General features: G+C 45.3%; 1 protein-coding gene across 24 annotated transcripts in view; it reads right to left on the bottom strand.

Moving 5' to 3' along the window:
* The window catches only part of rims1a (regulating synaptic membrane exocytosis 1a), a 908,397-nt gene that overhangs the window by 362,878 nt on the left and 531,065 nt on the right, over positions 1-14,454 (bottom strand). For all 24 annotated transcript variants that reach the window (XM_070884742.1, XM_070884748.1, XM_070884749.1 and 21 more), the window contains one exon: positions 7,120-7,232. In XM_070884742.1, coding sequence (XP_070740843.1) covers positions 7,120-7,232 — 113 coding nt within the window. The remainder of the gene's footprint in view (positions 1-7,119; positions 7,233-14,454) is intronic.

Here is a 14,454-nt window from a genome sequence, read left to right as displayed (position 1 = left end):
GCACAAGGGTCGGGTTGTGGTGTGCGGAGGAGGGGAAACAAGATGTGCATGCTTATACCATCAGCAGCGTGCAAGTGAGAAGAGATTGTGGGATGAGGGGGAAATGGGATGCGAGAAGGATTATGAGCATACGGTCATCATCAATGCTCGTCTTGTCGATTGCCACGGTCCCTCCAATGATTTCCAGCATTGTCTCCTCCAGCTGGGTCTGGGCCGTGCCTGCCCCCGCCTGTTAGGTGCTACTGGCGCCTGTTATGTGCCATCTTGGCCTGCGAGAGAAAGGGAAGTGTGTCAATGAGTGTGGTGCAATGTGTTTGGGTGATGTACCTGTCATGGTGAATAGCTGACAGTGTGTGCAAGGTGAGGCTTGCAACAGTGGTAAGTGTGAGAGAGTGAGGTGAAGCTATGATTGTGAGCTATGAGTCGTGATTGGCAGAGATTGTTGGTCGGTGAGTAATGGGGGTGTAGTGCATTGAGCAGTGTGCAAGGCTAGTGGTGCAGTTGGTGGGATATGGCATTTGAAAATGCGTAAACTGACCTTGACGACTCGTGTGAGGTCATTAAACTTTTTTCACTGGATCCTGGTGCTGGTGGCATTGACCACTTCAGAAATCTGCTGTCACTGCCTTCTTACAGTCAATTTGGAGGGCCCCCTGCCGGTCCTGACTCCACCCAACACTAAGGCCTCCAGTACTGCGTAGGAGAACCGAGGCTCCCTTTCCCTGCCCTGTTGAGCCATAGGTACCTTCAAGTTTCCTTTGTTACGCTAACAATGGAGTGCTTCTTTCAGAAAGCACCTCCCCTTTAAGAAATGCAGACTACATTTCACACTGCAGGCTACCTTTAAATAGAAATCACACTTCCCATGAAATTGAGCCCCTGCTGAGTGCTGAGCCAACCAGCAGCATTTTCTGCACTAGGCTCAACACTTCAATCATGTTAATTAGCAGGCAGCACAAATTCCATTGTCTCGAAGCAGGCAGTAAACATTCAGTGCTTAACATCAGTTCAGTACCAGATGTATTATGTATGAGACATTTTCTCCTTTTTTCAATGTATTGATTCATGCTGTAGTTGGAGAAGTAAATCTTCTCAATCCAGGCTAGCAACAGCTGTGTCCAATTTGTATCCATCATCATCATCACAGGCAGTCCCTCAGAATCGAGGAAGTCTTGCTTCCATTCCTGAAGTGAGTTCGTTGATGGCTGAACAGTCCAATACGAGAGCCACAGACTTTGTCACAGGTGGGACTGGTTTGCCGCACGCTCGTTCCGCTGCCTGCGCTTGACTTCTGCATGCTCTCGGCGTTGAGACTCGAGGTGCTCAGCTAGCTCCCGGATACACTTCCTCCACTTAGGGCGGTCTTTGGCCAGGCACTCCCAGGTGTCAGTGGGAATGTTGCACTTTATCAGGGAGGGTGTCCTTGTAACGTTTCCGCTGCCCACCTTTGGCTCGTTTGCCGTGAAGAAGCTCTGCGTAGAGCACTTGCTTTGGGAGTCTCGTGTCTGGCACGCGAACTATGTGACCTGCCCAGCGGAGCTATCGAGTGTGGTCAGTGCTTCAATGCTGGGGATGTTAGCCCGAACAAGGACGCTGATGTTGGTGTGCCTGTCCTTCCAGGGGATTTGTAGGATCTTGCGGATACATCGTTGGTGATATTTTTCCAACGACTTGAGGTGTCCACTGTATATGGTCTATATCTCTGAGCCATACAGGAGGGCGGGTATTACTACTGTCCTGTAGACCATGAGCTTGGTGAGAATTTTGAGGGCCTGGTCTTCAAACACATTTTTCTTCAGGCAGCCGAAGGCTGCACTGGCGCACTGGAGACAGTGTTGGATCTCTTCGTTGCTGCCTGCTCTTGTTGATAGGAGACTCCCGAGATATGGGAAGTGGTCCATGGTGTCCAGGGCCATGCTATGGATCTTGATGACTAGGGGGGCCTCAGTAATGTTCTGGAGTTCAGCCTCTGTATGTGTGCAGACGCATGCGTCGTCTGCATACTGTAGCTCGACGACAGAGATTGGGGTGGTCTTGGACCTGGCCTGGAGACGGTGCAGGTTGAACAGGTTCCGACTAGCTCTGTAGTTTAGTTCCACTGCAGCGGGGAGCTTGTTGAGGTGGAGCATGGCAACGAGGAAGATTGAGAAGAGGGTTGGGGTGATGACGCAGCTCTGTCTGAGCCTGGTCCAGACGTGGATTGGGTCTGTGATGGATCCGTTGGTAAGGATCACGGCCTGCATGTCGTCGTGGAGCAGGCGGAGGATGGTGACGAACTTTTGGGGGCATCCGAAGCAGAGGAGGACGCTCCATAGACCCTCGTGGTTGACAGTGTCAAAGGCCTTTGTAAGGTCAAAGAAGGCCATGTATAAGGGCTGGCACTGTTCCCTGCACTTTTCCTGTAGCTGTCGCGCTGTAAAAATCATATCTGTTGTGCCCCATAGGGGACAAAATCCGCACTGTGACTCCGAGAGGAGTTCCTCGGCCACGGGAAGAAGACGGTTGAGGAGGACTCTAGCGGTGACTTCCCCTGTGACTGATAGCAGGGAGATTCCTCTGTAGTTGCCGCAGTCAGACTTGTCCCCTTTTTTAAAGATGGTCACGATTACTGCATCTCAGATCCCCTGGCATGCGCTCCTCCCTCCAAATGAGAGAGATAAGATTGTGTATTCGTGCCAGCAGTGCCTTTCCGCCATACTTCAATGCCTCAGCAGGGATTCCATCCGCACCCGTAGCCTTGTTGTTTTTAAGCTGTCTTATGGCTTTTTCTACCTCGTGCAGTGTTGGGGTGGTGGTGGGTAGCATGCTGCCTGATAGTTGTCTAATATGACTTTTCCTCTGATTCCCACCCCCACCTCTCTCTCACCATCATCACGGAGAGGTGCAAAACCTATACTCAGCACATTCCAGGACCCCAAACCCACAACCTATCGCTCGAATAAATCACATAGAATATACAGCACAGAAACAGGCCATTTGGCCCAACTAGTCTGTGCTGGTGTCTATACTCCACACAGTCTCCTTCCATTCCATCTGCCTCATCTCAGCCAATCAGCATATCTTTGTATTCCCTTTTACTCACATGTACTCGTCTAATTTCCTTTTGAAAGCATCTAAGCTATTTGCCTCAACCACTTCACATGGCAGTGAGTTCCACATTCTAACCATTTTCTGAGTAAATTTCTCCTTATTTCCTCATTGGATTTATTAGTAATTATCTTGTACTTATGGCCCTTAGTTTTGGAATCTCCCACAAGTGGAAACATTCTTTCCACATCTACCCTCTCCAACCCATTCATAATTTTAAAGACCCCTATCAGGTCACCTCTAAGTCTCCTCTTTTCTAAAGAAAAAATCCTCAACCTTTTCAATCTTTACTCTGGTACCATCCTTGTAAATCACTTTTGTACTTTCTCGAGTGCTTCTACGTCCTTTTAATGGTATAGAGAACTGTGCCTTGTACTCAAGTGCAGCCTGGCCAGGGTCGTACACAAGTTTAACATAACTTCACTACTTTTGAATTCTATACCCCAAGAAATAAATCCCAGTGCTCTGATAAGCATTTTTAATTGCTTTGCTGACCTGTGATGCTGCTTTTAATGATTTTTTCACCTGTACCCCTAGATCCCTTTGCTCTTCTAACCCATTTGGTTTCTTATATTCTAAGGTGTTGGTGATGTTTCTATTTTTTCTACCAAAGTGCATCACTTCACATTTATTTATGTTAAAGTCCATTTGACACTTAACTGCCCAGTCTGCAAGCTTTCTAATATCTTCTTTATTATGTTGCAATCTTCCTCAGTGTTAGCTATACCCCCCAGTTTGGTATCATCTGCAAATTGCACTTGTTCCTAACCCAAATAATTCATGTAAATTATGAACAACAGTGGTCCTAGCACTGATCCTAGTGGAACACCGATTTCTACCTTCCTCCAATATGAATAACCAACCTTTACCCCTACTCTCTGCTTTCTATTTTTTGCCAGCAATCAACTATTTGTCCCCTGACTCCACATGCCCTAACCTTAGTCATGGGCTTACCATTTGGTACCTTATCAAAGGTCTTTTGAAAATCCAAGTATATGACATCTACTGCATTACCCTTGTCTACTCTTTCCAGTACCGCTTCAGAGAACTCGATCAGGTTAGTTAAGCATGACTTAGCCTTTCAGAATCCATGCTGATTATTTTTATTATATTTTCTGCCTCTATCACTTCTTTCTGTATCGATTCCAGTATATTTTCTAGCACTAACATTAAACTGACCAGGTTTTGTTCCATTTCCCTTTTCAGACATCGGAACAACTTTAGCTGTCCATTAGTCCTCTGGCACCAACCCCTCTTCTATGGAGCTTTTATATATGTATATTGTCTCTGCCATCGCCTCCATCATCTCCTTGAGTATGATGCATACAATCTGGACCCGAGGTTTTGCTAGTTTGGCAATATTTCCTCCCTTTCCAGCCCAACTGTAGTAATATTCCTTTAAGGTCATCCTCTAGTGAAGTGTCTACTTCATTATTTTCTTTAGTGAAAATTGAGGTGAAGTAGTTAATCAATACTTCTGCCATTTCTGTCATTACCTATGAGTTTATCTTGCTCATGCTTTAATGGCCCTATCTCGACTTTAATTTTCCTTTTGTTATTTGTGTTTATAGAACATTTTATTATTTCTTTTTATATTCCTTCATGATTTGATTTCGTAGTTTCTCTTTGCCTCCCTGATGGATTTTTTAACTTCTATCCTAAGTTCTTTGTATTTCCTTGTGTTCTCTCCTTTAATATCTAAGTAATTCTTATGAGCCAGACTTTCCTCTAAAGGCCCTCAGCGCCCGATTGCCCACTGAGAAGCACCGCGAACGTTTGGCGAAAAAAATCTGTCGAGAATTTCCATCTTAATGTTTAAAATAAGTAAAACTAATCGCTCGGCGAGAAAATGGGCGTTGCACATTCATTCTCGGTGGGAAGTGGAAAGTTAGTAACATGGGCGGTCGTTACCAGAACGGACGGTAAGTACTAAAATTTAGTCCGAGGCTGCGGTTGGGCCCAGGGAGAGGGGGGGGGGGGGAACTTCAAAAAAAAATTTTCATTAAAAAAAAAACATACAAAGCATTCCCAAGACAGTTTTAACCCTAATCGCCATTTTAAAATTAAAAAAAAATAATTAAAGAACCTTTAACTTACCTTTATTTGCAGGGACCCCCTAACCGCCCTGTTTAAGCAGCTTTTACAGGGCGGGTCTCTCGGCGATCTGGACGTCGATGGTTGAGGCCAAACTTACGCCCTGGCGGTTGTTCTCGGCGTTGCACGTGGGCAGTTTGCGTGGAAACTTTCGCCGGGTGGAAAACCAGCTGTAACGCCGGGAAAATCGCCAACAATGAACTCGAAAGTCTAGCCCTATATGTCTCCCTCTTTAGATTCAATTTTCCCTTTAGTTCTTTATTCATCCACAGTGCCCCATAATTAGCTTGCTTATTTTTGGCTTTTCTTGGAAGGCATTGCTCTTGAGCTCTATTGATTAGCCTTTTAAAGATTTCCCATGGTTTTTCTCATGCTTTGCTTTTCAACATTTTCTCCCAGTTTACCTTCTTTAGTTTTATTCTCATTTCTTCATAATTTTCTATTTTCCAATCTATCAGCTTAGTCTTTTGGCTTACTTAAGCCACTCTCGATCCTAATCTTGAACCTTACGATGTTGTGATCACGATTACTAAGATGCTCTCCTATTCATACGTCTAACTATTCTGGTTCTTTACCCATTACAGCATCCAGCAGTGATTTTTTTCTTGTTGTACTTCTTATGTACTGAGTGAGAAAGGAGTCCTGAATACACTGAAAGAACTCGATTCCCCTTTTAACCTTTCGTTAGTTCTTCCTGACAGCTTATTTGGGGTAGTTGAATTCGCCCATGATTATTATTCTATGCCTGCTACTCACCTTGTAGATTTGCCTACATATTTCTTCCTCCAGTCTGTGCCACATAACTACAATCTTATCTTTGAAACATCAGTGGATTCCATGCTGCAGTCAGATTAAATACCTTTGATTGGAACAGAGGGAACATTTGCTTTGCAATTTATATTGTTTTTTTTTAAGTTGAAGACAACACATGGGTTATGAGGGTAGCGCACTGGTATTGGGATAATAAATAAAAGATTCTCCATGCAAACACATTGGGAGGTACTTTGGGTTTACTCCTGTAATCATACCGTGTTTTTTTGTTTTTATGTTGTTGAAGCAATGAAAGTAGAGGAAGGATCTGTATAATATTTTCAGCACTAGAATCATTCACCATTAACAAAAAACAAGTATGAGCGACATGCAGTAACAAGACAACCTTTTAATATAAATGCCACCTTGGTTATTAACCTTAGGTTATTAATTTGTCTATAGACACATCTGCTCCAGATAAACCTTACATCAAAAATGTAAATTATTTTCTTGTAGCTTACATGGTGATGATCTGTCTCCAGCTTCGCCCTTCCTTGTTCTTCATTCCAAGCCATGTGCTCACCTGTACATAAGTTCACCCTTTGCTTTGAAACTTAAATCATTTTATACTATCCAGGATAGTGGATAATTTCAGGACTAAATAGACCTACGTATTGAGGAGGTTCAACATTGCTTTGGGCTTGTATGTGGACAAGTATGTCAGCCACTCATACCTATAATGGCTTACAATAAAGTAAGTATCATACACAGTCCCCCAGTACTTCACCAACCATCCACTCTATATGCACTTGTGTGTGCACCAATGGATAACAACAAGCTCATTAAACAGAATAAATGATTCTTGTAACAAAATACATGAAGAAAAATCACAGGCTAGATTTCCCTCTGTGTGCTTAGGCATTGGGCGAAGAGGAAAAATCAGGCTTGAAAGATTGCGTGCCTGTAATGGAATCTGCCTCGCGTTCCAGGCACGTTATTACTGAACGATCAAACAAGAAAGAGGAAACGTTACCCCGTCACATTTTTTAGTTTCATTCATGAAAACTTTTTACTATAAATAAATATACTTCAACTGAAAAAGGCAAAAGGAGGCAGAAGAAGACAAAAGGAGGCATCCTTCCTCCCAACAAATCTGTTTACTCCTGCTTGTTTTATTATTTTACTCACTGAAAGCTGTCCAGGTAGGACCTGAGGGGCATCTTTCAGAGCTCCAGGGCTAGTGGGAGAAATGACTGAAATGCATGGTCGTTCCATCTTCTGTGATTCAAAGGAACTTGAACCTGTAAATAGTAAAACAAGCACTTTTGTTATTTTATGCAGATACTTGTAATATGTAAAAGTACTGTACTGCTAATGCAAATCTAAATCCACATTTATAATATTTATTGAATTTGTTATTTCAAAGCTCTATGAATATTAATGCTCATGAATAAATCCCACATGTTATTGCCAGTTACACAAAATAATTATATTAATTCACTGCCAGGAAATAAATTAACTTCTTTATTCCACAAGTGAGTTACGCTTCGCCTCTCAAAATATCGTTTATCAGCTGGCCATAACACACAGTATTTTGTACAACTTAGGTTAAAATAAATCATGGAGACTCGGTGATGCAGTGGCTTGGACACGAGTCTTTCATCTCTCGGACAGAGAATTAAATGCAGTCCAGAGTAATGGGATGAAGGGCTCCTTCATCTGTTGGCTGTAAGGGTCCTATATGAAATGAGTTTGGGTCAGTGCCAATGCAATCCCTAATAGGTTTGAACCACAGGAGAAACCTGCCCATGATCTAATGGCGTGGGAGGAGAATATAAATGTTTTAAAGTTCCAATATAATAGTGAATTTTATGTTAATGTGGAATTATATATTCTACTCAAAGAAATCAAAAAGCAGTATTTGGAAAAAGAGAACAGAAAGATACTGGAGCCACTTTACTCTCAACCCTATTGCTTTTGTCTCTCATCAAAACTTCCACTTCAGATCATCCAAAACTCTGCTGCAAGTATCGTACCTGCACTATGTCACGTTCAGCCAACATACCTGCTCATTGTTGCGTTTAAATCCCTCCAGAGCCTTGACTCTCCATACCTCTGCACTCCTCCACCGTTAGAATTTCACTGCCTGTTTCTTCGACTGTGTCCTCTTGTGCACCTCACCCTCCTTCCTCTTGCCCACTATTAAGGCCGTGCCTTCAGTCATCTAGGCCCTGAAATTCTCTCCCTAAACTCCTCCATCTCTCCACCTCCTTCTCTATTTTTAAGGCATTTTGTGAAATGCATCTCTTTGTCCAAGCATTTGGTCACCCTTCCTATTCTTTCCTGGGAAGTGGGACAGAATCAGGGAGGAAACTACTGGGTCAGTGGAAGCCTCATTTACAATGGACGACTGAGACCAGAGGAAATTGAGGTCCATTATTTTTATGATAATTCTTTATAACCTCAATTTTTTTTAAAAAGGGGCTACTGATGGTAAAACAAATTCTTGAAACTTATTAAAGCTACCTTACTTATTATTACACCAACTATATGACACCACACTCCTTAAACCAGGGTTACTCATCAATGTTTTGTTAATGCTCTCTATCCTTGTATCTCTGTATACTAATATAGACACAAGTGTGCGTGTGCAGCAAATACATGATCAGAGAGACACTAAGCCGCATACCCATGAAAATGACAGGTGGGGTGGCTTTACCGCAGGTTGTTACCCGGGAAAGCGGAGGGAAACAAAATTACCCGGAACCTTTTCCCAACACAAAGCTATGGATTAGAGTTCTTAAACAAAATGTTATCGTACTGCCCATCAACAACTGTGCTGATCCCTACTGATATTTAATCGCTCTCACTGTATTCATTCTTTTGGATTTTTTCTAATTTATTTCTCTCCATTGTTGCTCTATCTGATTTAAACTCTGTGCAGTGTCCAACATTAAAACCTAGAACAACAGTCTAATTTAAAAAGCAATTACAAACAGCCTATTATATTTAAGAGCAAAAAGAATCCTTAAATTAATCATCAATAAATACTGTTAATCAACTTGCGTTTTGGGGGCATCTCAATCTTTACCTCAAGGCACATGTGCAAGGTGTCATGTATCTCACACTACTGTATATAACTGTATCTTACCATGCTATACTTGACTGTAACGAGATACCTGTAACCACAAGCATACTTTACCACCAGGGGTGCACTTGCAGGAGACACTGCATACCTGTTCCACACAGGTATATAAAGGAAGGTCTCAGGCAAATGTGAAATAAAGGTGCAGATCTAGAGTGACCTTAACTTCAGCATGTGCCTCGTGTAAGTCTGTACTGCAGGGTCAGGACTTTGCAGTGGCGACGAGTTATGGGATCAAAGAACCCACAGAATGGATACCAACGGCTCAGATGAGAAATACAACGCTGGAGACAATTGGGAGGACTTTATAGAAAGGCTCCAGCAAAACTTTGTAACCAAAGACTGGTTGGGCGACGATAAGGCAGACAAGAGAAGAGCCCATCACTTGACCAGCTGTGGCTCGAAAACATACGCCTTAATGAAGGACCTGCTGGCACCCGAGAAACCAGCAAACAAGTCGTTTGAGGAGTTGAGCACACAGGTGAGAGACCACCTGAAGCCAGCGAGCAGCCTGCACATGGCCAGGCACAGGTTCTACAACTACAGACGCTGTGTGGGCCAGAGCATACCCGACTTCGTGACGGAACTTCGGAGGCTGGCTAGTTTATGTGAGTTCTCCGATGAACTAAGGAAAGTACTGAGAGATTTTTTATTGAAGGAATAGGCCACGCAGGCGTATTCCGAAATCTTATAGAGACCAATAACTTGACCCTAGAGGCAGCAGCATTGGTCGCACAGACATTCTTGGCAGGAGAAGAAGAAACGAGGTTGATCTACACTGCGGGTACGACAACTAACGAAACATCGGAACAAAGGGTTCACAGCGTGAAACAAGCCGCTACCCCCACACACAGACAAAGGCAGGAGAGCAGGCCTTCAACAGCAGGCAGTGGCGCCAGAAGCCATCAAGGGCCACATGAACGGCTGTTCACACCTCATCAACCCACAATGCGAGCAATCAACGACAGACTGAGAGAAGCTCAAGAGAGATCAGCCAGACGCAGCTCATCCTTCGGAAACAATGGAAGCGGTCTGTTCTGGAGATGTGGGGGAAGGCACTCAACAAAGGGGTGTCGATTTCAGCATGCTGTTTGCAGAAACTGCAACTATACAGGGCATCTGGCTCGCATGTGCAGAAAAACAGCAGCTCGGCTGGTATACGAATCGAAAGGGTTGGAAAGCGGACCAGAAGATGGTGGGGACAGTGACCGGGACGCCGGGGTACAGCGGGTCAACATGATCAATGTCCACTGTTCTTACAACACGACACCTCCAATAATGATGAGGGTCCTACACAATGAGATAACCGTCAACATGGAACTGGACACGGGAGCTCGTCAATCTCTCATGAGCGTCCAACAATTTGAACAGCTGTGGCCGCACAAAAGCAACAGACCAAAACTCACAAGGGCCGACACCAAACTAAGGATCTATACCAAAGAAATCGTCTAAGTCCTCGGCAGCGCCATGATCTCAGTCACACACAAAGGGACGGTGAACCGACTTTCCCTGTGGATTGTCCCCGGAGATCTCCCAGCACTGCTGGGGAGAAGCTGGCTGGCAAAATGAAATTGGAAATGGGATGATGTTCACGCCATGTCGTCAGAGGAACGGACCTCCTGCTCAACAGTTCTAAGTCGTTTTGAACATCTCTTTCAGCCAGGTGTGGGCACCTTCAAAGGGGCTAAAGTTAAAATCTACATCACACAGGATGCCAGACACCGCGGTCCATCACAAGGCTAGAGCTGTGCCTTGTGTGATGAGGGAAAAGATTGAACACGAACTGGACCGGCTTTTGCGGGAAGGCATTATCTCACCCGTGGAATTTAGCGACTGGGCAAGTCCCATCTTCCCCGTCATGAAGCCTGATGGATCCGTACGAATCTGTGGGGATTATAAGTCTACCATAGACAGAGTCTCCCTACAGGGCCAATACCCGCTGCCCAGAGCGGAGGACCTATTTGCCACATTGGCTGGGGAAAACGTTTCTTGAAACTAGATCTCACATCTGCGTATATGACGCAAGAACTGATGGAAGAGTCTAAGCTACTCACCACCATCAACACACATCGAGGTCTTTTTATGTACAATCGATGCCCATTCGGCATCAGGTTGGCAGCTGCTATATTCCAGCGCAACATGGAGAGTCTGTTCAAGTCCATCCCGGGGACAGTTGTGCTTCAAGATGACATACTCATCACGGGCAGGGACACCGACTCCCATCTCCGCAATTTGGAGGAAGTACTAAGTCGATTGGATCGGGTAGGCCTAAGAGTTAAGAAATCCAAGTGTCTGTTTCTCGCACCCGAGATTGAATTTTTGGGCAGAAGGATTGCCGCTGATGGAATCCACCCAACAGAATCCAAAACCGAAGCAATTCGTCTGGCACCCAGGCCCCGGAATGTCTCGGAACTGCGCGCCTTCCTCGGGCTACTCAATTACTTTGGGAACTTTATGCAGAACTTGAGCACGCTGCTGGAGCCTCTCCACGTGCGACTCAGAAAGGGGTGTGATTAGTTTTGGGGGGACGCCCAAGAACGCGCCTTCAATAAGGCACGCAACCTTCTGTGTTCCAACAGTGTTTTAGCCTTTTTTGACCCAGGTAAAAAGCTAGTTCTTACATGTGATGCATCAGCGTACGGGGTCGGGTGCGTTTTACAGCATGTCAATGATGCGGGTAAATTACAACCCATGGTTTATGCCTCCAGGTCACTTTCGCGGGCGGAGCGTGGGTACGGTATGGTTGAGGAGGTGCTCGCGTGCGTGTATGGTGTCAAAAAGATGCACCAATACCTTTTCGGGGCCAAGTTCGCGTTAGAAACCGACCACAAACCCCTCACGTCCCTGCTATCCGAGTGCAAGGCAATAAACGGCAACGCCTCGGCACGCATTCAACGGTGGGCACCCATGCTGGCATCTTACGACTACACAATAAGGCACAGACCAGGCACAGACAAATGTGCCGACGCGCTTAGCAGGCTACCCCTGGCGACCACGGAAGGGTCCGACGAACAGGGCTGTGAGATGGTCATGGCAATCAATGCTTTTGAATCCACAGGTTCGCCCATGACGGCTCGCCAAATCAGAGCCTGGACGACCAGCGACCCCATGTTATCCTTAGTCAAAAGATGTGTTTTAATTGGTGACTGGGCAGAGGCTCGCGATGCCTGCCCTGAGGAGATCAAACCTTTCCTTCGGCGCATGCATGAACTATCACTACAGGCAGACTGCCTGATGTGGGGCAGCCGAGTAGTTATGCCTTTGCGAGGCAGAGAGGCGTTTGTCCGGGAGCTCCACCGCGAGCACCCGGGGATCATCCTTATGAAGGCCATAGCCAGATCCAACGTCTGGTGGGGTGGCATTGACCCGGACTTGGAGCTCTGCATCCGGCGGTGTACCATTTGTGCCCAACTTAGTAATGCCCCCAGGGAGGCCCCCCTAAGCCCCTGGCCCACCAAACCGTGGTAGCGGGTGCATGTAGACTATGCGGGCCCATTCATGGGCAAAACGTTCCTCGTAGTCGTCGATGCATTTTCAAAGTGGATCGAATGCACCATTTTAAACTCGAGCACCACCTCCACCACTGTGGAGAGCCTCAGAACCATGTTTGCAACGCACAGAATTCCTGACATATTGGTAAGTGATAATGGTCCGTGCTTCACCAGCGCAGAATTTCAAGATTTTATAGTTGACCACGGCATAAATCACGTTAAGACGGCACCGTTCAAGCCGGCCTCCAATGGCCAGGCGGAGCGAGCAGTGCAAATCGTTAAACAAGGCATGCTAAAAATCAAGGTCCCACGCTGCAGAGCCGCCTGTCGCGACTGCTGCTGGCACAGATCTCGTCTGCATTCATTGATTGGGGTTCCCCCCGCACAACTATTGATGAAACGGACCTTAAAGGCTCTCGTTAATCCTCCCAGACATGCATGAAATTGTTGAGGCAAAGCGCCGGAAGCTAATTGAGTACCATGACCAAAATTCGAGGGGGAGGTGGAATGAGATAGGGGACAAAGTGTTTGTGCTAAACTATGGCCGGGGTCCCAAATGGCTTGCAGGGACAGTAACAGGCAAGGAAGGAAACAGGCTACTGGTTGTACAAATGGACAATGGCCAAACCTGACGGACACATGTAGACCAAGTAAAAAGTAGATTCACCAACAACACTGCAGAACCAGAGGCAGACTACAATGTGGAACATACACCACACCTGGTGGACAGAGGAACAACCTGAGGAAAGGGCAGTCTCGACAGATAGCCCAGGCGAGATACCAGCAATCACACCGAAAGAAGAACAGGCACCAAGGCAAACAACTGAATCACAACTAAGACGCTCCCCATGCGAGAGTGTAGACCACCTGAGAGACTGAATCTGTAAAGACAATAAGACCTTGGGGGGAGGGTGATGTCATGTATCTCACACTACTGTATATAACTGTATCTTACCATGCTATACATGACTGTAACTAGAGATGACCTGTAACCACAAGCATACTTTACCACCACGGGTGCACTTGCAGGAGACACTGCATACCTGTTCCACACAGGTATATAAAGGTAGGTCTCAGGCAAATGTGGCACTCGAGAGCTGTGAAATAAAGGTGCAGGTCCAGAGTGACCTTAACTTCAGCATGTGCCTTGTATAAGTCTGTACTGCAGGGTCAGGACTTTACACAAGGAAACATCAGACGAGGAGAAAATTACAGTCTATGGGTTAAGTCACAGAGTTTCAGAGAAATAACCCAGAGGGTGGTGTGTGAGCACATCACCTATCATTGCTGCGGACACAGATAAACCACTTAATGAAAATCATGTGCAGATTAATACTGTGTGTGCCAGAAATATCAGGAATTCTGCCGGCACCAAACTCATGAATTGTACATCAGTGATGTACCATTATTATTCATCACTGAACAATGGAGAGAATTTCTCTTCTGTTAATCAAGTGGAGCCTTAGCACAATACAAACTCTGCAATTACAAACTTGGTTCTCTGACTAACGTGTACCCCTGTCCTACAAGAACATAAGCCTGGGTACAGTGAACTCTCGAGAAGTGGAACTATTTTGCCAAACTTTAAAAGTTGATACTTCTATTTTGACTGCCCCTTTACCTCAAATTGCAGGAAGACAATGTAACACTGGATATAAATTATGTTAAGTGAGATTGTTCCTATAGATGGTTAGTCCTGTTTTTCTGGACAATACTGGAGAAGCTGGGGTTGTTCTCCATTGAGCAGAGAAGGTTGAGAGGAGATTTGATAGAGGTATTCATAATCATGAGGGGTCAAAACAAAGTAGACAGAGATGGAACTGTTCCCATTGGCGGAAGGGTCGAGAACCAGAGCACACAGATTTAAGATGATTGGCATAAGAACCA

The sequence above is a fragment of the Pristiophorus japonicus genome, chromosome 7 (assembly GCF_044704955.1).
Source record: "Pristiophorus japonicus isolate sPriJap1 chromosome 7, sPriJap1.hap1, whole genome shotgun sequence".
NCBI classification, from domain to species: domain Eukaryota; kingdom Metazoa; phylum Chordata; class Chondrichthyes; family Pristiophoridae; genus Pristiophorus; species Pristiophorus japonicus.
Note: the sequence above shows the minus strand (reverse complement) of the source record. Positions and strands in the feature narration are given on the sequence as shown.